This window comes from Zeus faber (assembly GCF_960531495.2).
Source record: "Zeus faber genome assembly, chromosome: 1".
Classification (NCBI taxonomy): domain Eukaryota; kingdom Metazoa; phylum Chordata; class Actinopteri; order Zeiformes; family Zeidae; genus Zeus; species Zeus faber.
In genome coordinates this window covers 11998003-12024593 of record NC_137193.1, presented here as the reverse complement: position 1 = coordinate 12024593, position 26591 = coordinate 11998003, and the positions used below count along the sequence as shown (strand labels likewise).

Below are 26591 nucleotides of genomic sequence, written 5' to 3'. Positions count from 1 at the left end.
AAACTGTTGCCTCCCCCTGCCTGACGGAGACACGGCTGAACCCGCTGGTGCCGGACCACGGCAATCGTCCGGCCGAGTCCTTCTCCGTGTTCCGCGCCGACAGGTCGGAGGAGTCGGGGAAAACGGGGCGTAGACGCCAACAACACCAAGACTCTCTAGCTCCGGCTCCGACCTGGAACTGCTGACCGTCTCATGCCGTCCATTCTACCTCCCCCCGGGAATTCAGCACGGTCATCATCTGCACCACAAGCGGACACCGGTCGGACCTGGAGGGTGTGCCGCGCTGACTTCAGAACGAACATCCCGACGCGGCTGTGGCGGTGACGGTGGACCTTTAACAGGGCGAACCTTAAAATAAGTTCTGCCTCATTTCCACCAACGCATCACGTGTACCAGGGGAGATAGACCTCTGGACCACTGCCACACACCGCACAAGAACGGACGCAAGACCGTCTCGCTCCCTGCTTTTCGGGAAGCCGGGTCATGCCGCCACTTCCCCTTCAGGACGCTCTGACCGGCGTCGACTGGGACGTGTTCCAGTCAAGTTCCGGTAATAGCCGCGTCAGCGGACAGCATCGTTCCCGTGGCGCTCTGCTTAACACGTACTCTACAGTATACAAATCCAGGTCCGCCGCCATGGAAACGCAAACCGGATAGCCGCCACGGTAGCACTATCGCGTGTTTTGATACATTTTTTATTTGTCAAATCGTCAGTCACGCGGGAGGAGGCAGATTTCACGGTCCGCGACGGGATTTTACACAGTCGTGAATTTGGCAGGGCCCTCGTTGTGAAGGCTGCACTGATTAATGTTTTGTTCCTTTTGGGCCTCATCCTCCGACTCCTCTCAGTCACTTTTCTGAGATATCGACGCAGTGTTGCCGCTTTCCTTTCTCAGGGAGGCAGGTGAAGATGGCCTTTGTCAATTCTGCCGTCAAGCCCCCGCGAGATGTGCGCCGCCGCCAGGAGAGGTTCGGCACCAGCAGTGGCTCCCAGATGGCCGGCGCCACTCCTGCTGCTTCTGCTATTAAGTTAGTATATATACACACATATACACACACCGTTACCACCGTTTTACCTCTGCATGGGTGATTAACTATTTTAATTAGTCTGCCTTTGTCACATAAGTAGTAGCAGTAGTAATAGTAGTAGTATAGTATACTATAATAGTAGAGCTACACTACACAGATATATTTGAATTCTTGTGCTACAGAATCCAACATTAGTTCCACTCTTCAAGAGCGTCAGCAGCCACTCTTTTATATGTTTGGTTTCCCGTGGAGCCTGACTAATAGTTGCTCCTGTGTTTTTCTCGTTCCCCCTTTCCCAGAATAAGGCCGGCCATCTCCTACGGTTCTCATTCGAGCGAGGCAGGCCGCTCGTCCTCCTCCTTGTTCTCCCCCAGCAGCCCTCCCCACGCCTCCTCTCGCCCGTCAGTGCCCGGAGGGGGAGGAGCCGGACCAGCGGGCCGGGACAAGCCGCAGGTCAAAAGTAGGTTTTGTGTGTGTGTGTGTGTGTGTGTGTGTGTGTGTGTGTGTGTGTGTGTGTGTGTGTGTGTGTGTGTGTGTGTGTGTGTGTGTGTGTGTGTGTGTGTCATTTTTAAGGTTACTCTCGTGTTTAAACTTGTAAATCTAGTCGTGCACCGGGTATCCAAATTCAATGCATTGAATTTCGTTTTTATGCATTGATGATGTCGAGTAATTAGATATCCAGTGTCATTCAATGTTAAATTTATTGATGACTGAGTAGTTAATCTCTTCACATTCATTGAGACCAAAGTAAAACTAAAGTTTTGTGCAGTAAATGTGTCTTTTTTTTGTTTTGTTTTTTGTTATAGGGATTCTTTTAGAAGAGCTCTTATTTTTATTTTGAAGTGCCGTTTATCTTTTAACTCGGCATTTCCTGTAGAAAAATAACATCATTTTGTGTTGAAAAGGTATTGTATGATACCGGGATTGACATAAAAATACAAAAAATCCCAGACCACGTCAGGCTCGCCACCTCGTGGAACGATGTTTTTTAGTGGCGGACCCTGCCACCAACAACGGAAACATCATATAGGAGAGCACGTAACACAAATACATGGGATAAAATAATCTTAGGGATTACCACTTTAAGGTGTCATCAGTCGTTTTCTATTTCCTCTCTCTTTCGTAGAAATCGCTCCCATGATGGCGAAGACTATCAAGGCTTTCAGGAACAGATTCTCCCGCCGATAGAACAACAGGAGATGAGACTGGATATATTTTATGAATTTAAACTTTCAAGACCCTTGGAGAAGCGTTTTTAATTTATGTTAAATTCAACTGGAGAAAAATGTTAACAACGCTTGCTTAAGCGCAAATCGGTTCAAACACATCAACTGTCTTTGTCGCAAAACATACAGTACACGAACTGTGATGTTCCCAAATATCTTATTTTCGGGAATGGAGAAAATATGGATTTTCCACGATGATGGATTGTATTTTTAGAATTTTACAAATTATTTATATTGTGAAATGTGGTCTGTGGGTTTAAGATGTGTTTTCGGTGTTGATTTTTAGCAAAAGGCGAGAATTGACATTGAAAGATTTGAGATTGAAACACCACAGGCGTCCACACACCTCTTCACATAATCTGTTTTTCCGACCGTTTCACACAGACCTCTTCTCTTTTACATGCTTTCATCATTTGTTCCATGAAAGAGGTCCTTGAAAAGGAAAGTATTAACTGGTAACCATTTCCATTTTTACACTACATCGTGGAGTGCTTTGCAGAGAATTCTGCTTTTTAGGAAAAAATAATTTATGCAAAGGGACTGTCCGCTAAGACTTCCTAAGCTCATCAAAGAATGGCTTGTTAGTGACTCGGCATTTTTTTAAAAGAACAATTGAAATGGCACATATACTTGTTTTTATCCCATGTGCAGTTTTTTTTAAGAACAACATACTCCAAATAGCAGAGGTCTGTTTTTATCAAGTTATGTTATCCACCTGTGTACGCTGTGCAACAACATGTGCATCCCTACTTTTATCTGCCTCACTGTGACATGAAAATATCGTGAAGGAAATTTTGAGGCGACTGTCTGCTGGAATAGGAAAACAAAAATCAGTGGGAAATGATTCCGCTGCTACAGCTTCATTATACAGTGATAATGAGATGTATTTATTTTCAACCCTGGGACTTGGCACCCCAGAAATTGGGTCGCAAGGAAAGTGGAACAAAAACATTAATTTGATTTTATTAAATGTTATATGGACATTTTAATAAAATTTTGATTTTATTTGCCCTTATATGTGTGGTTCTTTTTTGGGGATCGGTGCAGTTACTCATGTTCTGGAAGTGTATAAAAAGGAAAAATAAGTATTTATTGTATTCACATATTGCTCATTGGCTTGAGATTAATTGGCGACTTAAGGAAAAATTGGCTGATTGAATTTCAACTGGCTCAGTTGAGAATAGTTTGAAATGGCTGCAATCTTTCAGATTGTGTGGACACATATTAGGGCCATGAAAGGAATAAATTGTATTTCTAGAATAAAATCGAAATGAAAGATGAGACTTGAGATTAAGTATTTTTACTTTATTCTCAATATTTCGATTTTATTCTTGAAAATAGACTAATATCTAAATCATATAGAAATTTTGGTGCAATACATGTACCATCGTATTTATAGACTGTAAAAGCATAATGTATTGTAGGTATTTAGACTTTATTCTCGAAATATACATGAGAAATACAAGATGAGCGTTTCGATTTTTTTCTTGGAATGTTAGTATATCCATGTATTTTCACTTTATTCTCGAAATATTGTGTTTGTCCTGGAAATATACCGAGGTGGCAAATTATAGATAAAACCTTAGAAACTATAGGTTATAGTGATTGCCTTACAAATAATTTCAGATCATAGATATTGCCTCGGAATAATCAGCCGTATTGCCATTACCAATTAAACTGCCTTTGCCCGCTTTACAAGCAAACATATACCGCACCTTAAACCAAGCGCAAATGGAATAGTACTGGACTGTGTCCGTGTGGGAAGATACTGCCTGTATGCCAAGGCCATCTCTACAGTGATAAATACTGTATTGAAACTCAGAATCGCTGAGACACCTCGCTGCACTCCTTTGCGTCTACTGTGTCTACATTGGCTGGAACCATCTTAAATAAACTTAGACTAAGGCCAGAAGTTGTTGTGTATTCAATACTTTATTTATTTGTCTCACACTTGGGTACACTTGTGGAAATTGAGTGGCGTGCTGTGGAAGTTCCACGCCAATTCTTAGCGGCGGGGCTGGGATCGCAAACTTGTTTTTTCCATTCCAGTCTCTCCTGAAGGTAAGGTATCCAGGACCACCAGAGCCTTAGGGGGGACGAAGGAGCATAATGAGAGATCCGAGAAAGAACAAACGCAAGCCCAGCTGCAGATGGCCCAACTCCAGGCCATACAACACCCACCGCTGGACTGCAACCGTGGCCCAAATCGAGGGAGAGGGAGAAACTGGGCTTCCTGCCATGGACGGAGCCAGAGCAGAGGCGAAGGAAAGAACTGTTACCATTGCAGTAAACCAGGACATTATGCCCGAGAATGTCCTGGAAACCTGAACAACGCCCGTGCTGCGAACCGGGACTGGGATGAAAACAACCCGACTACCGGAGCGTCTGAGCGTGACCCATGCGGACGGGGGGGGCACGGCGAAGTCTTGGGCATGAGGGAGATTGACAGGGACGCCAGGGATGACGACACACCAGGAACAGGTAGACGTGAACCACTCACCATGAACACTCGGAGAGAAACACTTCACAATGCTGGTGAGAATTATTAAAATGTGTACGTATCAATAAATATTGATATATATATTGAAGCAGAGCCCCGGGAAGCAGCGCGCTGACGCTCACTTCTCTCTCCCATGAAGTGGGGAAAAAAAATAAAATGTCAACTCAACACAAAAAAAGAAAAGCATTGTGTCTGTGAACGCGCGCCCATGGGTGCCTGTGTGTGTTCAAGGTCATTCAGAGTGAGAGATACTGTAGGTGAGAGGTAAGAAATGAACTGGGAGAAGAGATGGAAAGTTTGAAACGGGTCAAAATAGATGCCAAAGGGGTAAGAGGGAGCTGAAAAGCCGGTTGATATATTTAAAAGGATTCTAGGAAGTAGATGGGAAAGAAACAGTAAGTAGGGAGAAAAATAAAAATAAAAAACAACTGGTACATACTGTGCATTCTGGGAGTCTTTAAGTCCAGAACGGAGCTTGGAACACAAAAGCTCAATACCCCTCTGACCCGATTCTGCACAGAGGATCACTTCAGTGTTTGAATCCCTCCTGGAAAGGGGCATTGTCACACCGTGTCCAACCTCTCCATGCAACACACTCGTCTTGCCTGTTAAAAAGGCAGAAACGAGTCTCCGGGCGTTTTGTACAAGATTTACGTGCTGTAAATGACGCGGTACATCGCAGTGCTCCGGTAGTACCTATTGCCACCCCTGTCGCGGGTGAATCTAAATATTTCTCCCGTTAAAGATTTGGCAAATGCGTTTTTCAGCATACTGGTAGAAAATCTCAATCTCAATACTGGTTTGCGTTCACTTTTAAAGGGAAACACTACACATGGACATGAATGCCCCAAGGCTACGCTGAGTCCCCAGCTGTTCTTTAGGGCAGCCCTCAAAGAAAACGTTGAAGCTTTTGTTTTTCCTGCCTAATGCAATGTGATGCTGCTCATTTGTTCTCCAAGATGAAGCGTCCAGCAAAACAGACATACAAACTTTGTTAATATTTCCGGCTGGCCAAGGCCACAAAGCCTGCAAAGCTACGCTCCAATATGTACAATCTTGCGTTCCATATTTAGGACATGAAGTTTCGACATCAAGCCGCTATCTGGGATCAGAGAGAATCAAGGCTATTTTAAGCAATGGATTATTGATTTTGCCCATCTAGCACAATCGGCACACGGCCATGGCCTGTCCCCTAAGGACCCAGTGCCATGGAACACAGAAGCAGAGGAAAGAAAAATGAAAGGCCTCTTTTGCTTCGGCCACGATTTTACATGGCATGACATGACATGGACAAAGACTTCACTCTTGCGGCGGACGAAAAGAATGGTTCCATGTCCACCGCCATTTTACAGACTCAGGGCGATCGTCTTCGCCCAGTGGCTTTACTACTCACAGAGACTCGACGCCAAAGAGCCTCCCTCCATGTATGCGGTCTGTGGCTGCTGTGTCAGCTGCTATCACCGTCTCTGCACCGCTTGTTGCTTAGCGGCCACTCAAGGTTCTGGTTTCACATGCTGTTTCTGCTATTATCTTACAGCCAAAGGCGTCTCACTTCTCTACTGCTTGTTTCTTACACCACCAGTACCTCTTTAATCGACCTTTCAACGACGCTCTGACCAAGGTGAGACAGCGGACAGAGCCCCATGACTTTGGCTGCCATCGAACAACTGACCACCCCACGGTTGGAGCTGAAAGAGGTCGTCCTTGGTAATGAGGATATGGTTATGTTTGTAGAAGGTCTCTGCCTCTAGGAACAGACACACAGGCGAGGCTGAAGTAGCTTACGCTGTCGTCGCATCACACGCGCTCCTTGAATCAGTTCGCCTTCCTGGACAGCTCTCTGCGCAGCAAGCAGAGCTCTTTCCTCTGACTAGGGCTTGTATCTTGGGCCAAGGGATAGAGGGTTTTTGAAGTTCTCCTATTTTAAATAGAAAGTTTGTAGATAACCTCCTGCCGCCATTTTGCTTCCCGCTGAAATTGTTGCTTATAAATGTGCCACTCACACTGACACTTCTGACCCCGTCTCCGAAGGTAACCGCAGCGCTGTTGCTTCCGCCAAAGCTGCTGCCACGAGCCCTGACTCACATGTTGTTCCTTTGTGTCCACAAATTACACCCTCACTGTCCCTCTCTGGTCTGGTAAAGTTCCAACAGCATGCCTCCTCAGCTGAGAAGGCAGGGTGGTCCCGCGATGCCTGTCGTTGGGAAGGTGTATGGTCAGACCCTCGGGGAAACCATGCCTACCTAAAAACACTTTTTCATTACTATACTCAGTTGGTGTGCCTCATTTGAGTGTCTGGGACACTGCAGGGTTTACGATTTTCGCTCAAAATCTCTGTGAAAAGTGCATTGTTTATGATACTAACATTGTGGTCCGTGGCCACAAAACTTAACAGTCCAGCCACCCAACTCCTGACGCTCAATTTGACAACCTGACGATGGACTTCATCACCTTAACCCCATGTCAAGGTAAATGTTATTGCCTAGTCATAATTGACATGTTCTCTAAATGGGTCAAAGTTTCTCCATCCAAACATGCAGATGCACAGACAGTAGCAAAGGGCTTACTGGCAGAAATCATTCCAAGATGGGGAATCCCACGAGAGGTGTCCTCCGACAACAGAGCACATTTTGTAAATTCAGCTCTTAAACTGCTCTTACAGAGATTACAAATTCACCTTGGGAACCATTGCGCTACCACCCACAGAGTGCTGTTGAATGTACAAACAGCACTATCAAAAATAAATTGGCTCAGGCAATGGAAGCAAGGCGGTTGGACTGGGTGAACTGTTTACTGCTAGTGTTGCGTGCTATGCGTGGAAAAACTAATCCAATCACAGGCCTGTCACCATTCCAGATCCTCCACAGCAGAGCCATGGAAACCGGCTTGTCTCCACTCACCCGTATCACCGGACACCCGGAGGGCGTGAGTGAAACTATGCTGTCATATTGCAATAACCTGTCCAGAACTCTCAGTTCTATCCACACACAGGTGAAAGCAGCGCTACCCAGACCCCTGGAGGGACCCCTACACGACCTACAACCAGGACAGTGGGTGGTGATCAAGAGCTTCCCCGAAGGAGCTGGGAGCTCATCCCAGTGGAAGGGCCCGTTGCAGATCCTGCTGGTTATTGCCTCCGCGGTAAAGGTGTCGGGAAGCGATACCTGGGTCAACGCGAGCCACTGTCAGAAGGTTCCAGAACCAGCCGAGGACGTAGAGCCTGGCGTGGTCAGCAAGGGGTTTTAGAAGCCTTGCGGACTAGGGGGAAGGTCCAGATAAGGTGAGGGGGTGATATCTTTTAGTGACTCACGCCTTACCTGTGTGGCACCAGAAATGACAACCCAATGCATAGAAGGCCCACAAAAACCCCATTCAGTACTACACTTCTTACCGGCATGACAATCCCCTTGGGGGTCAGTTGAAGACCCTTCCCTGCTAAGCTACATTATGTCCCCCGTGGGGCGAAATTGAAGAAGACGTAAGGTGTCATGGCTGATCCTGAGCTGCCCTGGCACCCGTTCCACCAAATGCCCAGGGGGCATGAGGGGAACGATGTGTGTGCTGCTTGGTATCTCCATACTCATCGTGATGCCACTGCTGTGGTGTCACAAGAAACAATCTTCTGATCCACGACAAGGTAACATCACGCTCACACCACCTGCGCTGCCACCGCAGCCACGGAGACGACAAGGATGATTCAGTGGCCTGGGCTCCGGAGCTTCCGCCTGCCCACCACAGTTCTGTCTTGAAGGAAACTGCACCGTATGGACGATCGCTAAAGGGGCTGGTTGGCATCTATTGGAACATGTGCCTTTTCATTCTCTTTGATGATATTGTGTTTCAATTACGTTTGATGATCATTATTATGTTTTGTGATCATAAAAATGATCAAAGGGGGGAAGCTGGTGGCAAATTATAATTCCATAAATCTCGATACAGAGTTGTAGTTAAATGAAGATAAAGAGAGATGCGTGCCGTGTTTTACTCTGAAGGGCAATGATTGGTTTACGGTACATGGTGCTATATCGCTGCTACTTTACAACATGTAAATCCACGTCTGATCGTCCTCCGTATTGGAGTGATCAAGATCCACTAGTAAGCAAATACAATGTGTATTGAGAGACACAGACTTCTCTGCAAAATCGACAGTAACTCGCTTAATTCTGAACTGATTTTAATGAAATTTAGTTTGTTATAAACGTGAGGAATTGAACATAACATTGGAATTAAATTCAGTTACTGGGGGGCGGATCTACTAATATTTTTTCATTCACTACCATGTTTAAAGGAAGGTATCATGCGTGCCTCATATTGCACTGATTTAACTTAGGTATTGAATATTTAAAATATTTGAATATTTTATTTAAACATTGGACATCTTGTATGTTGTTTTTCATTTAAGACCATGGGCAGAAGTTCCTTGCTTTAATTGTTTTGTAGAGTAAATGGGAAGAAAAAGTTATTTGTCTCCCCTTTTCTTTTTTTCTTTTTTATTTTTTTTGCTGATCCGAAAAATGATCCGATCCGTGACTCAAAACCGCGATACGATCGGAACCATGAGTTTTGTGATCCGTTGCACCCTGAGAAACTATAAATGATCATGATTGCCTTACAAATGATGACAAATCATAGACATTGCCTCGGAATAGCCAGCCATATTGTCATCACCAGTAAAACTCTGCCTTTGCCCCCTTCGTCTGTCCTTTGTGCGGAACGGACATGTTTTGCTTTGCTCGCCGCTCTCTACTTTGCTCGAGGCTTTGCTTCTATTTTCACCGTCTCAGCCCCTTTTTCCTGCTGAAACGCTTAAAGAAGAAACAGCGGCTCCATCTAACAACTGGACACTTATTTTACAACGGTTTATAAAGGATTACTACCGGCACCAGCTACAGTGGACACGGCTCCCCTCGCTTCAGTAAACTAAGCTAAGCTAATTAGCCACAAGATGGCCCCTTTCTCCACAGACGACTTCCACAAATTCTACAGAAGACTGCGGTACTGGAAACCAAAATTCACCGGTTAGAAGTGAACGTGGACGTGAATGAACTATGTGGGAAAGACACCACTTTACCATGGACTCAAATCAGTGGACAAAATAATGCTAACACACAGCTAATTAGCAACACCATGTCCAAGAAACAGGAGGGTTGAATACCGCGTAATAAATCTCCTCCCTGGGACTCTCTCGGTGCTAAGCCTAAGAGTAAATCACGACCCTTGCAACGAGAGGACGACTAACAGGCAGAGCCCAGCGCCCTGAGATCTGTGATGCGAGCGGCTGGCCTGCTTTATCATCCAGGCATAGCGCCGCCTCAGCTGTCCACGGTTCAGCCACGGTTCAGCTCCAGCTGTCCACGGTTGTGTCCTTCTAAGGACCTTGGTAGGACACAACCGTGGACGGCTGCGAAAGAGCGAACTAGCAACAAACCTCCCCAACTACCAAGTGTGCAACCGTAGAGCAGATTTGCTCCACTGTTGCAGGACCCTAGATCTCTGTCTGATGACCTGGATAACCCCTCACCAACACACATCGAGGTAAAGACAGAGTAACTCAGAAAGTAAAAGGCTGCAGGGAAAGCTACAACTGGGCCCCTAACTCTGATTGTGGGTGACGTTGCTGTGAAATATGACAGAAGCATGTGCAGTTAGAACACCAAAATACTCTGCTTTCCCAAGGATCACTGTTGGCTGACCAGCTGAAAGAGCAGGTCGCTGCCGGGACCAACCTAAGCCCCCGGCCCTTCCCCAACCCTAACCCTACCTTCTTTCCTCTAAGCCCCCCTCGGCGTCCGCCGCCACCATTGGCACAATGGTCACAGTTACGACGCCCACCAACCTCTCCCCCTCCACGACGCCATCAGAATCATCCTCTGTTGGCCCCAGCCTGATGAGAGCACAGCACGTCCAGTTATTTGTGTACAAAATACAGGACGCTCCAGCTGATATCTGCTGGGTCCAGGCTGCAAGGCTAATGGCACTCGTGACTCTTTACCAGGACAAGGCGGGGCCCCGTGTGACGGTAGCTTCCTCTATCCCTGTCTTGATCAGAAAAAGAATGGGGAATCTGCTAAGATACAGGAAGCACCCAACCCATTCAGTCAATTTCCCAAATTTAGCATCCGCTCCTCATCAGCAACAGCCTGTCCCCAAAAATTGGGCAGTTAATGCTTTTAACACACTAAATCTAGCTTTATTAAATGTTAAATGTCAAAACCCATTTTGAATAAATGATTTTATTATCCAGCACAACCTTGATTTTATGTTTTCAACTGGAACTTGCTGAGACCAAGATAACAGTGCACCTGTTCTTATCGAGTCGACCCCGCCCAAGAAGTGAAGCTAGAGTGGATAAGAAGGGAGGCAGAGCTGCCATTCGGTTTAATGATCCCTTCACAGGAAAGCAGATACAGCATATTATGGAAATTTTGCTTCTTTCGGATATATGGCTCTTCAGTTGAATTCCTCCTCTCGAGCCATGCTCCTAAATATTTACAGACCATCTAAATACTGTGCAACCTTTTTTTGATGACCTTGCTGAACTGCCGTTTATGATCTGTGTTGACTTTGACTGCGTAGTTATTGTGGGTGATTTTAACATCCATGTTGACAACCCCCAGGACAAAGGGACCAAACAACTGTGTTGTGTTCTTGATAACTCTGGACTGACTCATCATGAGCCCACACACAACAAGGGCCACCTCCTGAAATGAATCATCTCCAGGGGTCTGAACATTTCTAAGGTGGCGGTGACTGATGTCGCGTTCTCTGATCATTCCCGTGTTTTCTTTGAGAGTACTATCTATACCGTGTACACGGATGTTCAAACAGAGGTAATCACAAAACGGTATATCACTCAAAACACCAGTGAAATATTTATTCAGGCTTTCTCTTCCACATCCACCCTCTCTTGGGTCTCAGTCAATAAGCTTGTAGATCATTTCAATTCTAAAATTACAAAGGTTATTGATGCCATTGCACCCACTAAGGTGAAGCTGGCCTCTGGTAATAAAAGATCTCCGTGGAGATCTTGCCACGCCGGCAAGAATAGAAAAAAAGAGTGTCGAGAAGCTGAACGCAGGTGGCGAAAAACAAATCTTCACATTCATTATGACGTCTATGAAGAGAGACTTTGCATTTATAATTTGAAATTTTGAAATGCAAGGCGCTCCTTCTCTGACATCATCGCCAACAACAATAATAATAATGCACGAGCCTTGTTCGCTACTGTCGCTACTGTTTTTCAAAAAGGTTTCAAATTGCAAGGCCTCAGATCTCCTATAACTTGTCAGCACGTCTCTTCTCTCGGGTTTCTGCCCACAGGCCCCGAAAACAGCCGCCATCAAGCCGCTCTTAAGAAAGAACAATCTAGGCTCCTCACTAATGAACAATTATAGGCCTACAGGATACCAAACCTCCCATTTTTAAGTAAAATCATTGAAAAAGCTGTTTTTCAACAGCTGAACAATGCTTTGGCACGACACAACTGTTTTGATGTCTTCCAGTCAGGACTTTGACCACACCACAGCACTGAGACTGCTCTTGTTGTCTTGGTCTTCAATGACATCCATCTAAACACAGACGGTGGCAGAATTTCAGTCTTAGTATTACTGGACCTCAGTGCGGACAGGGACTGCTTTGTGTCCATGGGCAATTACACATCTGACAAAAATGACATGCGGAGTTCGACAAGGCTCCATTCTGGGGCCTCTTCTGTTTGACATCTACATGCTCCCACTGGCTCAGATTATGGAAAACAACCAAATATGTTACCATAATTACGCAGATGACACACACATTTACACAACCATATCACCAGGGGGCTATTGTCCAATACAATCACTGAGCAAGTGCACTGAACAATTCAACGATTGGATGTGCCAGAATCTTCTCCAATTAAACAAAAGCAAAACTGAAGTCATTGCTTTTGGAGCCAAGTAATGAACGGCTGAAAGTCAGCGCTCAGCTTCAATCGGTAATGTTAAAAAGCACAAACCAAGCCAGAACTATTGGTGTAGTCATGGATTCGGACCTAAATTTCAACAGCCACATCAAAACAATTACAAAGTCAGCCTACTATCACCTTCAGAGCATATCAAGGATTCAAGGACTTATGTCTCAGCAGAATTTGGAAAAACGTGTCCATGCATTTATTTTAAGTAGACTAGGCTACTGTTACGGTGTCTTTACGGGTCCTCCTAAAAGATCCATCAGACAGCTGCAGTTGATTCAGAACGCCGCTGCTCGAGTCGTCGCAAAGACCAAGAAAGTGGATCATATCGCTCCAGTTCTCAGATCTTTTTTTCTTTTCTCAGATTTTGAAATACTACTGTGGGTATATAAAGCACTGAATGGTTTAGGGCCAAAATACATTTCTGATCTTCTGCTGCGTTTATGAACCATCCAGACCTCTCAGGTCATCTGGGACAGGTCTGCTTTAGGTCCCCAAGTCTGTCCCCCGAGTCAGAACTAAACATGGAGAAGCAGCGTTCAGTTTTTATGCACCACATATCTGGAACCCAGAGAACTGCAGGTCCTGCTTCTACTCTCACATCTTTTAAAGCAAGGCTGAAGGCTTTTCTGTTTGCCGCTGCCTTTTACTCAACCAAATATCCATTTATGCACTGCACTTGCACTACTTGTCACTTTTACTTTTTTAACTTTTTATTTCTTAACTTTATAACGTGTTCTTCCTTTTACAATGTGTTTTCTTTTGCACTACGCATTCTATGTATTGTATTTTTTAAACATTATGCATTCCATGTCCTTCAATAACGTGCTTCCCGTCACTTTGTCTTAATGCCTTTTTATGTTTTATGTAAAGCCCTTTGAATTGCCTTGCTGTTGAAATGTGCTTTACAAATAAACTTGCCTCGCCTTTTAACCAAGGGCAAATGGAATTGTACTGGACTGTGTCTGTTCGGGAGGATACCGCCTGTATGCCAAGTCTCGCTCTCTTATCTTCAGCCGAGAAGCCGTGAGCACACAATGTCTAGCTGCTCAGGGTCATCTCGCCGAGGAGCGACAATAAATACTGTATGGGAAGCCAGGGTGGAGACACCGCCCTGCACTGCTCTGGGTGCGCGGTGTCTCCGTTGGCCGCAACCATCTAAAATAAACTTGGACCAAGGTAACAAGTTGTCGTGCATTCAGTGCTTTGATTTGCCTCACTCTCGGTTACACTGGTAGGAATTCAGAAGCGTGCCGTTCCGCGACAACGCCACGACTTCGATCCGAACATTTCAATTTAAACGTCAACATTTCGCCTCGAGTCTCTGACATCTCATTCTAAATACGATTATATTACATTTATTTTCCGCAGTCCTCGCCGGTGAGGTCACCCTCCGAAGCGGTGGGCGGCGCTAACACCCCCATCCAGCGACAAACCGACAGCAAAATAAAAGCGTAGTAAGGAGGAACCACGTGGTGGTGGTGTTGGTGGTGTTGTTGTTGTTGTGGGAGTGGGAGTGAGACCGCGGTGGTTCCGAGCCGCAGCGACGCGGGAGCTGCCCAACGATCTTCGTCAAAAGGCCGCTTGATAAGAGATCCACACCGGCTGGGAGGCTGTTCGGTCCGCTGCGGGATGTCTGGACACGGACACGGACACGGACCCGGCGGCGGCTGCGGGTGCGAGGGGGAGCACGAACCCGCCGAGCGCGGCCTGGAGTACGGGCTGTACCGACGCATCGACAGCGACAAGCTGCAGTGCCTGAACGAGAGCCGCGAGGGCGACGGCAGACTGGTGTTCAAACCCTGGGACCAGCGCGCCGACCGGGAAAAGGTGACATTTTTGGGTTGTTTGTGTGTTTGTTTGTTTGTCTTTTTTTTTTTTGTTGGCTTCCAGCGAGGCTCGCGGCGCTCTGTCGACGACGTCATCCGACATCGCAGTGACGTCACAGGCAGAGCAGCGTAGTCCTGCGTCGGCGGAGTCCGTATAAAATCAAAACGTCGTAAATTTCGAGTATACAAATATTTTGCCTTTAAAAAGGTCGCTAAACAGCCTTATATTTGAATCTGTGAGGTTCGATTTCAACGTAAATACTGTATTTAATCGGATTTTATGTATCCGTATATTTCAAATTAATTTACATTCGTTTTTATTCGTTACATATATGTACTTCTGCGTCAGAGTCAATATTTCTGAGGATATGCAACCCCAAACCTACCGCTGACCCTAATACTGATACCTTCATACATATTGGACGAACTGTTAAAGTCACTAAAGCACCAATTAATGCGTTTCGAGTTTGTTTCGCCACAGAACAATATGTTATTAACCACGCAGCCTAATTTGAATGATTAAAAAAAAAAAAATCCCCAAATATATAAAACTTTATTTCAGAATCGTGGAAAAAAAAAAAAGGCAGTTCCCTGTGCGACCACGCCCAATCGCTTGAGAGGTGCAGCCTCTCTCAAGTGTCAAATACCACTAATCCATTACAAACATATACAAATCCAAAACCAGAAAAAAAACAACAATATCAGGCAGTTTTTTGTCGTTGTTTTTTTCTGAAGTTAAAAATAGAACATGAGAAAATGGGATATTGGTTGTTAAGCACACTCTGGCAGCCAGGGACTACTGCAAGATAAGAGATAAGATAAGGTAAACCTTTATTAGTCCCATAACGGGAAAATGTTTAGTGTGACAGCAGCAAAAAGGGGACAGCAGGAAATAGAGAGCATATGAGGCTAAGCACTATAAACTATATATATATATATATATATATATATATATATATATATATATATATATATATATATATAAAAACACCATAAATAGGAATCATAGTACTAAGCATATTGCACCTATTTTGACACATTCCCTTGTAAGATAATTACTTTCAATTACAACTTACAATTACTTTCTAACATGTATCATGTGTTTAGAAACAAATCTTGGACACTTCCAAGATTTGTTTCTAAACACATGATGCATGTTTACAGGGAATTCAAATTCTTAAATTTGGTTAGAATTTGTCTCAAAAGAATTACATTCAACTCTCTGATACACAAACACCCTGGTATGGATCTAAGGCGGCGACAAATATTGCATGCTCAGAATTATCATTCCTTTGTGTGCACTTTTTTTTGCCCGCTTTATGATAGTTATCATTCTGACTTTTTTATCAAAAGATAGATATAAGATATTTTATCCATCTATTTTCCCTATAAAATGAGTCATACACGCCACCCTTTAAAGCTGACATGAACTTTGGGCCCAGCGGCCCGTTTGGGGTTTTGGATTAAACATGGTAAACCCTACTCTACACCAATAAATACTGTGAGGAAATCAGTGAGGTTCGATTACAACATAAATACTGTATTTTATCGGATTTTATTTATCCATATATTTCAAATTAATTCACATTAATTTTTATTCGTTACATATATGTATTTCTGCATCAGAGTCAATATTTCTGAGGATATACAACCCCAAACCTACTGCTGACCCTAATACTGATACCTTCATACATACTAGACGAACTCTTAAGGTCACTAAAGCGCCAACTAATGTGTTTCGAGTTTGTTTCGCCACAGAAAAATGTGTTTTTAACCGCGCAGCCTAATTTGAATGATTAAAAAAACAAAAAAAAACGCCAAATACATAAAACTTGCTTTCAGAATCGTGGAATCGTGGAAAAAGTTCCCTGTGAGACCACGCCCAATCGCTTGAGAGGTGCAGCCTCTCTCAAGTTTCAAAAACCACTAATCCAATACAAACATATACAAATCCAAACCAGAAAAAAACCAATATCGGTCAGTTTTTTAATGTTGTTTTTTTTTTTTTTTTTCTGAAGTTAGTCCTCGATATTAGTTGTTAAGCACACTCTGGCACTCGCGGAAGATGCAGCTGAGGGACTACTGTAAGATAAGAGATAAGATAAGGTAAACCTTTATTAGTCCCATAACGGGAACATTCATAGTGTTAAAGGGACAGCGGGAAATAGAGAGCATATAAGGCTAAGCGCTATAAACAATATAAATATATATATATATATATATATATATATATATATATATATATATATATATATATATATGCACCATAAATAGGAATCATAGTACTAAGCGTATTGCACATATTTTCACACATTCCTTTGTAAGATTATTACTTTCAATTACAACTTACAGTTACTTTCTAACATGTATCATGTGTTTAGATCATGTGTATCATGCGGGACTTTGGTTTGGGAAGGTCTGAGCCGATGTCCCTCTCCTCCTTCTTCCCTTAGTTTGTCGAGAGCGATGCTGACGAGGAGCTTCTGTTCAACATCCCGTAAGTGATGCGACGGCGTGAAATCAACATTGAATTTATACATATTTGTGCAGTGACGGCGCTTTTGCACCTTTCTGAAGATCATATCCCCCGAACCCAAACAGTTACTGCTACTGTTACGGCTTCCCCCGCTCTCATTTTAGGATGTCGGCAAAAAGCGAAATGTAACACCCAGTATGCATTGGCGTCGCTTATTTTTAAGCAGAGACCCAAGCATTGAATATCACATTGGAATATTTGAATAATTAAATGACCTAAACTGTCTCCTCTTCTTATTATCAATGTTGTCCAGCACCCTCCATGTTGCTATCATTGTTTATAGCGTCGTGCGTTTGTTGCTTTGTTTGTTTTCAGCTTTGTGTGTTATCCCGCTGACCAGCTGCGTTTGATCTGTCAGGTTTACAGGCAGTGTGAAACTGAAAGGGATCATCATATCAGGAGACGACGATGAGAGCCATCCGGCGGAAATTCGACTGTGAGTTTTTCAGAATGCAGCGACGCCAAACGTAACAAATATCCGACGACTGAGCTTTTTTTCCCCAAAGCAGAGGAAACTTCTCAGCAAAATTGTATTAAAACCACTACAAGTAATAATAATACGAGTAGGGATAGCGTTAGTGGTATTACTTCAAGGGCAAACTTAAAGGGGACCCAGTTATGACCCTTTTCAACAAGTTAATATAGGTCTCTGAAAATACCACTGAGGTTATGCATTCTAGCCATTCTAACATGCCTCTAAACCACATCGTCCCAGGACGCTGTGTTTACTGGGTGGCGCTTCCCTCCTGAGGCCTTTAGTTCTGTGAACCAATGGGGTTTGAGCTTTACTTCAGGGTTCCGTTGTATTTAGTCCGTAAACTTTCACTGATTTCACCACAATCTATTTCTGAACGAAATTTGAGGCGAGAAATAAGCAATCGGTTGCTGAATCCTCCCTCATATTAGTTCTGCAAGGCGAAGTTCTGCAAGTTTGTTCCCACTTTGGTTGCAGACACGGCACTGGGACACAGCGCCGGGACGCGGCATGCAGGGATTTTTTGTTTCATGTGAATGTTGGGAAATAAGATGAATACATCTACAATAAAAACAAACTATTTTTATCGGTTTTGTTTGGAGAAATGCACTGCGGATTGAGCACCGCAGCCAACAGTCTTATCACCCGATTTTTTATTTTTTATTTTTTAGAAAGAAACACACAGCAGAATGAGTTTTTAAATATTTACATTTGCATCGTCTGCAGTTTCTTCGCCGACAGTTGGTAATTAATTAATTCCTTTATTTATTTATTCATTTTTTAAGATTTGTGCTGGTCTGTGAAACGAAACAGTTCCCAGCTGGCACTTGTTATTCTCCAGCCGCGGGTGGAGTTACTCAGATAGGGGGCGGTTCTAATTCTACTGTTGTAGCGACGTAGTGGTGGAAGGCATCGCAAATCTGAGCGGCTTGTTGAGTCACATGTTTTCTGAAAAAGGTTACAAAAAACTGACAGGGTTGTCTTATTTCACAGTTTGTGTGTTAGTAAGCTCATCAGCAACCCAAATGTGCACAAGCACTGAAAAAGCAGGTTTTGCATAATAGGTCCTCTTTGAGAGATTTTGATAAATTATCCTAAAAATGATATTATAAAAGATACAGAAGAGAATACTTATATTTATAATACCACATTTTTTGTTTAATTAATACAAAACGGCTGAACAGATTAACAAGCAAATGGCAATCTCATCATATGATTAAATACACAAATAAAGTGTATTTAAACTCACATAATACATTGTGTAAAGTACTTTACATAATACATTGTGTAGACTGGAGTAAGTTGTTTTAAAGAATGATTCTCATGATTTCAGGTACAAGAACATTCCCCAGATGTCCTTTGACGACACCGGCAGAGAGCCCGAGCAGGCGTTTCGGCTAAACAGAGACTCCCACGCTGAGTTGGAGTACCCCACAAAGTAAGAGTGCAACATATCCGGCTTGTTGTTCCAGCACATCCCACAGATGCTCGATCGGATTGGACCCTAACCCCACCCATCCACATGATGTGGAAGAAAAGGTGATTCATCAGACCAGGCCACCTTCTTCCATTGCTCCATGGTCCAGTTGTGACGCTGACGTGTCCATTATAGGAGCTTTCAGTGGTGGACAGGCATCAACATGGACACTCTGACCGCTCTGCAGCTACACAGCCCCATACACAGCAAGCTGTGATGCACTGTGTGTTCTGACACCTTTCTATCACAGCAGCAATAACCTTTTTCACCAGTTTGTGCTTCAGTAGCTCATTTATGGGATTTGACCAGACGGCTTAGACTCCTCTCCCCACGTGCATCAATGAGCCTTGGGCGCCCATGACCCTGTCCCCGGTTCACCGGTTGTCCTTCCTTGGCCCACTTTTGGTAGGCACTAACCACTGCCTACCTGGAACACCCCACAAGACCTGTCGTTTTGGAGATGCTCTGACCCAGTCGTCCAGCCATCATAATTTGGTCCTTGTCAAAGTGGCTCAGATCCTTACGCTTGACCATTTTTCCTGCTTCCAACACATCAACTTCAAGAACTGACTGTTCACTTGCTGCCTTATACATCCCTCCCCTGGACAGTGACATTGGAACGAGATGATCAATGTTATTCACTTCACCTGTCAGTGGTGTGTGTGTGTCTGGTGTGTGTGTGTGTGTGTGTGTGTGTGTGTGTGTGTGTGTGTGTGTGTGTGTGTGTGTGTGTGTGTGTGTGTGTGTGTGTGTGTGTGTGTGTGTGTGTGTGTGTGTGTGATGTGCATGCATTACGGGGGCGTTTCTACGTATGCAACAGCAAAACCCGCCTCACGCTGCAAATCTGCGTGAGCGGCTCGTTCTCACCAATGACGTACCCCGCTGCGTGTTACCAGATCACCAGTCATGCTGGTAAATGTGTGTGTCTCATCAGTGTGCGTCATCGTTCAAATTATAAAAAATAGTAGCCAGAAAGTTACGATGTCAGAAAAGGCAGTATTATTATTGCATGGTGCAAAATGTTGCTTGAGTCTCCTCTTCTGTTTGAACTGTTTTTGTTTTTCTTTTCTTTTAACTCCTCACCAACTTACCGACCCAGGCTACCGCTGCAGAGTGCTAATGCACTTCTCATTTTCAGGATCGCCCGCTTCACCAACGTTCAGCATCTTTCTATCCACGTGTCCAAGAACTTTGGCTCGGAGACGACCCGGGTTTACTACATCGGGCTCAGGGGAGAATACGCGGAGGTGAGCTGCAGCCGTCCTTCACCCGAACAAAGAAAGAAACGGGAAACAGCCAACTCACTCCAATTTGAAGCAGTTTTCTGGACGACAGTCATTCACGACAAAACACTTTTTTTTACATAAGTAAAAATACATCAGCCAAAGAAGAAAAAAATCGATTAAAAACTGAAATCCAAGATAGTTCCACATTTTTGCAAAGAATCAAGAGTGTCGTGTTGTTTGAAATATGACTTTGTATCAAAACCTGCCCCAGATGGTCATTCCGAAAAATATGCAATGTCGTGTTTTATATATAGATATATATAGATCGATTTTTAGTTTAGATATGGGTCACATACCCCATTGTGCGTGCGTGTGCGTGCGTGCGTGCGTGCGGGCGTGTGTGTGAGTGACATCTTGACCCTCCCTCTCTTTTCTCGCCCCGCCGCCCCAGGCTTACCGGCACGAGGTCACCATTTGCAACTACGAGGCGTCGGCCAATCCCGCTGATCACAAAGTGGAGAGCATCATTCCACAAACAAACTTCATTTCCTGAGCGACGAGGGGGAGTGCGAAGACGAGCTTCGACGGCTTCTGCCGCCACGACCGTGGCGTCGACATGGGTCAAAAGGTCACGGTGTGTGTGTGTGTGCGTGCGCCGCGCTTTGCAGGGCTTGCGTATTGGCAGGTGCTTTGCAAAACCTGACCTGGGTCTGACTCAGGCTGCGCTTTAAGATAAGACTTTATTTATCCCCGTGAGGTAATTCAGGAAATACTGGACGCTGCCGGGTGTGTGATCTGCCTGGAAGTTCCGCGTTGTCGCTTAAGGAGTGCCGAATAAATGCATTAAAACTTTCCACTCTGAGTTTGTTGTTCTTAAGGTCATATGCAAAGAAAGATAGTACGCCATGTCTTTAAAAGAATATGTTATCAATCTATATTATTGATATATACTATAACCAAATAGGGGAAGGTGTGCTTCAGTAATCATAGTAGATAATGGAGTACCTTGACATATTTTGGAAAAAAATATATATATATTTTTTAAAAACTGGGTAACTTCTCTCAGATGAGTTGATGGTTGATTTCAATGGTTGTTATCTTTCCTCATGAACGTCTTTGCCTCTTGTATCGATGTGATGAACAGCGGGAAGCAGAGCTCACGGCGAGTCAATGACGGTGGGAGGGGAAAAAAAACCAAAACAACACACTACCTGTTGTCTTGCGTCAGTAATAAACGCCGGCGCCTGTTCCACTGGAGTGGAGCCTTGTTCCACCCAGGGCTCACGTCCGCTCTGTGGAGCAGACGTGTCGATCGGTCTGGGGTCAGCGCCATCTCTCCGGTTTGTGTTCTCTGTTTAATTGATTGATTTAGCCCCCGACGGCAGCTGAGCTCACTCGACCCGCCACAGATGGTGATGGTGCACTTCTACAGCAGCGTCACTCAGTCCGTCCTCACCTCCGGCGGCTCAGATTGAAGAAGAAAAATAAAACAAAAATTGGTAATAAACCGCTGTCTGGCTTAACACTCAACATGAACAAAGTTTTACATAAACCTTGCCGTGGGAAAAAAAAAATAAAAAAAATATATAAACATATATGTGTGTGTGTGTGTATATATATACTTTTTTTTATTATAAATGTAAGAACATGCCATTTTTTGCTGCAGACACTTGCGTTTCCATTGAGGACTCTTAGGGGCCCGCAGACCTCAGTTTGGGGGCCGACGAGCAGCAGCATCAGTAATGGTGATCAACAGTGCAGCAGCTTTGTAGGCAGCGGTCGCTCGGAGGCGGAACAAGTGGGAGGAGTTTATATTTTTCCAGCATTTCAAGTGTCTTTTGACACCGTTTGCTGACCACTTACTGGCTTGGAAAACTTGGAATATAACTAAAGCAAAAAAAAAAAATGCTGTTTGGATACTGCTGGACCTGCGCCTGTGATTGATTGTCCAACTTAACCGAGGGGGGTTAAATAATCCCCACTTGAGCGGAACAGTTGAAGTCAGCGCGTATTCCTTTTTTCGTTGTTGAATGTATTCGTTCTATGCAGTACATGCAGTAGTTAGCCATTAAAGAATCCAATTCACTGACTGGGACGTGTCCGCCGTGCTCTCAAACACAAGGGCTACAAGAAAAAGGCTCGTGAAGGGATTTCTTGTCCGTGAAAGAATTGTGGGGGGGGGGGGAAAGTGAGAAAATTATATTTCAAATGATTTATTCAAAACTGATATATTTTGCATGCCTACTGTTTTGACCATATTTTTTTATCCGTGTTTATACAATTTTTATTACTATTTTTTCCTTTTTGATTATGTTGCGGCTGGCTCAGCGAAATGCTTTCCTGTTTGCTGTGCTAACGACATAAAAAAAAATTTAAAAAGAAAAAAAACCAAAAAACCCCACAAACCTTGGACGACGGCGACCCCGGAAGGCCTCGTTCGAGCGTTTGACTTTGAATGACTTCAAAGTATAATTTTCCACGGTTGTGTTTGTAGATTATTATTATTATTTTTTTGTCACTGTCGTTTCGCCTGTGCGTGTTTGGTTTGTACCGTGTGTAGGACGTCAAACAGCCAGACACCTCGAATTACGTCGTCGGAAAACCCAACATCCCTCCCTGCACCGGGCTGGGCGCACGGCGTCGAGGGCACTTCCACGAGGGCAAGTCGAGGCGGTTTGATGACGATGAGGGGGGGGACAAGAAAAAAGAAAACGTTCCTGAGCCGGGAGCTGGTGGGGGGGCTCCCTGGCCGCCTGTCCTCCCACCTGGAGATGATTCAGCCCCCCGTGTCACAGGTGGCGGACGTTCGCACCGCGCGGGAGATGGCGGCCGAAACGGAAAGCCGTCGGCGTGGCGCGGCGAGAGAAGGACCTTTGGAAAAAAAAAACCTCATGTTGATAAAACATCTCCGCGCCTCTTGATTCATGTGTCAACTTGGGAAGGTCCATGCCGGTCGTCCGTCCTCCTCTTATTTGATATCCCCTCCTTCGTACTCGGGCACCGTCAACAAGCTCTTGTGGCAAATGAACACAAGAGCGAGGTGACATTTCCTGAACTGCTACTTTCACCCGGTGCGGCAGATACTATTGGTATTTGTTGTCGGACGCGCTCGCATCCTGCTCTCCTTTTGTGTTTGGTGCTAAATACAGTATGGTTTGCCCTTCCCGTAATACTTTTTTTTTTTTTTTTTTTTTTTTTTTCCTCGCCCCCGCCGCCGAACGTATCAAGGAGAACCAGGAAACACAGAAGTCACTTTGATTTATCGCCACTCACTCCATGAGCGGCGACGACGCTGACGAGTTGAGCGCGCGGATCGCTGTGTGTGCACGTCAGTCCTTGGGTCCGTGACGGAACAACAGACCTGCTGTACAAGGGGAGATCCATCCCTCTTGACGCAGAACAAAGGCAGTTGATCCTGGCTGCAGGAATGAGGAAGAGGCGCAGAATATACCTCCTTTGACAAAGCCTTTCAGTCTGTAACGTCAGGGGGCTGTTTTTATTTGTGCACTACGTCTCTGGACGAGGGCTTCATCCTTCATGTGACTCAGCAAAGTTCAGTAAAAACAACACATACAGCGACGAGCCGTGGCCTAAAGTCTACACTATACTATACTACAGCATTGTATACTATACTATACTACACTAACTCCAAATCTACATACAACATATTTACATACAACATATAATAATTATTAAGAAACATATTTATATATAAATATATATATAAACATATCTATATACACATGGTAAAGTGTAAAATGTACAGTTAAAATGTGCAAAAAGAAGAAGGTGCAGATATACTACACTATACTATACTATACTATACTATACTATACTACAGCATTGTATAGTATACTATACTATAATATAGCATTGTATACTAGACTATACTATAGCATTTTATTCTATACTATAGCATTGTATTCTACACTTGACTAGACTATGCTATACTATACTATAGCATTGTATTCTATACTACACTATTCTATAGCATTGTATGCTATAATATAGCATTGTATTCTATACTATAGCATTTTATTCTATACTATACTACAGCATTGTATAGTATACTATAGTACACTATAATATACTATACTATACTATACTATTATATTCTATACTATAGCATTGTATTCTATACTATAGCATTGTATTCTATAGTATACTATAACTATACTACACTATACTATACTACAGCATTGTATACTCTACTACACTATACTATACTATAGCATTGTATCCTATACTGCAGCATTGTATTCTACAGTATACTGTACTACACTGTACAATACTCTACTATACTATACAATACAAGTAAACATTACTATATGATAATATACAACTATGATATACTATGCTATAACACAATTCTACTGTACTATACTACTATACTATACTATGGTATATTACACTGCTCTGTACTATTATATACAGTGGTACCTCAACTTACGACTGCATCTACTTACGACTAATCCAAGATACCAGCAGCCATAGTCGCGAAAATTTGTATCAACTTGCGACCGACTGCTCCAAGATATGGCCGTGGAAATTTGCAGTTGGCGCCTGGCGTCAGCAGTCAGTCAGCAGTCAGTCAGCAGTCAGTCAGCAGGCGACCTACATCGTGTGTTCACGTAGTTCGTGGCTTATCTATATTTTTTTCATATTTACTGTGTTTGTGCTGTGTATTTTGTTTATTTTCAGCCTTCATGATGAGTCCTAAGAAGAAGGATGATGGGAAAAAGAAAAAGGCAATGATCCCCATTGAAACTAAGAAGGAAATCATAGAAAAATATGAGCGTGGTGTATATGGGAAAAATTGCTTCGACATACGACTGTTCTAACATACGACCGCTCTTATAGAACGAATTACAGTCGTAAGTCAAAGTATCAGTGTACAAGTATACTAAAATATACAACTATACCATACCAGGATATACTATTATATTATTCTATTATATATACCACTATACTATACTGTGCTATACTATACTATACTATACTATACTGGCGTTTAGAATCTGACCTACATCAGTCTACATCTAGCCTGGTGCTAGATCGATCTGGTTCCTTCGGGGAAAACCTGCTGTTGACACTTAACCTGGACCCACCGGGTCTCTTCTTGATCGCTGCCCTTTCTCCAGCCTGCTGCTTACCTGTGACCACACAGCCCAGAGCCAGGATAACAATGGGCACAGTCAGTTTGCTGACACTACAACCGCCCAAACAAACCACAGACATCCATGGTGGTATTGTACAATACTATTGTCCCCAGTATAAAACAAACGGTGTCAGGGAACATTTTACAAGTATATAATTGTTTGCTGCGCTTTAGTGACACATTCACAAGGTCTGAGTCATACAGCCATCCTTGATCTGAAAATCCAGTTCATTGTCAAACGTGTAAATCACTTTTATATATACATGTTGTAAAAGTTGCCGACATGCCGTTGTGAGATTTACATTAATTTCGATCTAGCTTATTTGCAGAAGAGCAAAATATTCAATTAAACCCTGAAAAACTTGATAAGATGCAGGGTTTGAAGCCTTCTTTCAGCATAAGGTACAATAACTCTCCGTCTATATTGTGAGCCTCTTGTTTTCGAAAAAGGAGCTGTACCGTGGTTGGTAAGTTGCAGCGTAGTCGCAAACTTCCCGGGAGTTAAAGCGTTGGAAAAATGGCGAACCTATCCTTTAAACGAGCTTGGCAGATATCTCATCCGATATCACACATTCAGATTATAATCATGATTGCAAAACTACCAAACACAGGCCCTGACACAAGAACCCTTCAAGGAACACCAGGAAAACCAGGAAACAATGCAGTTACCGGAAAACCTACACCCATCGTTGGGGCAGTGGCTCAGGAGGAAGAGCGGGTCTTCTAGTAATCACAAGATTGCTGATTCGATCCCCAGCTACTCCTGGTAGCGTGCTGCTGTGTCCTTGAGCGAGACATTTAACCCCCTAACGGCTCCCCAGGCGCCGCTATATGGCAGCTCACTGCTCTGAGATACATCAGTTAATAGGGTGGTAAAATGCATTTTGTTGCATCAGTACTTGCACTCTGTGAAATAACCATGTGGACTTTCACCAACGGGGAATTCTGTGGAAAATCGCACACCCATTTCCTCCCCCCTCATTCATTTTGTCAATCTGCATTAAATTTACGTTTCATCTTGCGTTATCTTGAACCCCAATAACCATAGAAGCTGATATGGCCTCCTTACCATTAAATTGTAATCAAAGGGAATTTGGACCTAAGTTTCGGCCTGAAACGTTTGCAACGTGGTATCGATGGAAAAGATAAGTAAGAGCCACACCAAGGATCATTTAGCAGTCTCTGTC

At 43.8% G+C, this 26591-nt stretch overlaps 2 protein-coding genes across 2 annotated transcripts in view; both read left to right on the top strand.

Moving 5' to 3' along the window:
- eloa (elongin A) overlaps positions 1-3270 on the top strand; it is a 20077-nt gene extending 16807 nt beyond the window's left edge. The window contains 3 exon segments of the mRNA XM_080006043.1: positions 897-1029; positions 1329-1489; positions 2156-3270. Of these exon segments, the coding sequence (XP_079862169.1) occupies positions 897-1029; positions 1329-1489; positions 2156-2217 (356 nt within the window). The 3' untranslated portion in view covers positions 2218-3270.
- A 10905-nt stretch (positions 3271-14175) lies between these two features.
- On the top strand, positions 14176-21092 carry pithd1 (PITH (C-terminal proteasome-interacting domain of thioredoxin-like) domain containing 1). Its single transcript, XM_079999265.1, has 6 exons — positions 14176-14533; positions 16986-17029; positions 17427-17504; positions 18877-18981; positions 20159-20267; positions 20698-21092. Exons 1-6 carry the CDS (start codon positions 14336-14338, stop codon positions 20797-20799), a joined length of 636 nt encoding a protein of 211 aa, XP_079855391.1. The 5' UTR covers positions 14176-14335; the 3' UTR covers positions 20800-21092.
- The last annotated feature ends 5499 nt before the right edge of the window (positions 21093-26591 follow it).

Bases quoted from the DNA above. Each gene is read 5' to 3' on its own strand.
- pithd1 (XM_079999265.1), top strand. From the start codon at position 14,336: ATGTCTGGACACGGACACGGACACGGACCCGGCGGCGGCTGCGGGTGC. The intron at 17,030-17,426 runs GTAAGTGATGCG...TTGATCTGTCAG, and splicing joins GAGCTTCTGTTCAACATCCC to GTTTACAGGCAGTGTGAAAC. The intron at 17,505-18,876 runs GTGAGTTTTTCA...TCATGATTTCAG, and splicing joins CATCCGGCGGAAATTCGACT to GTACAAGAACATTCCCCAGA.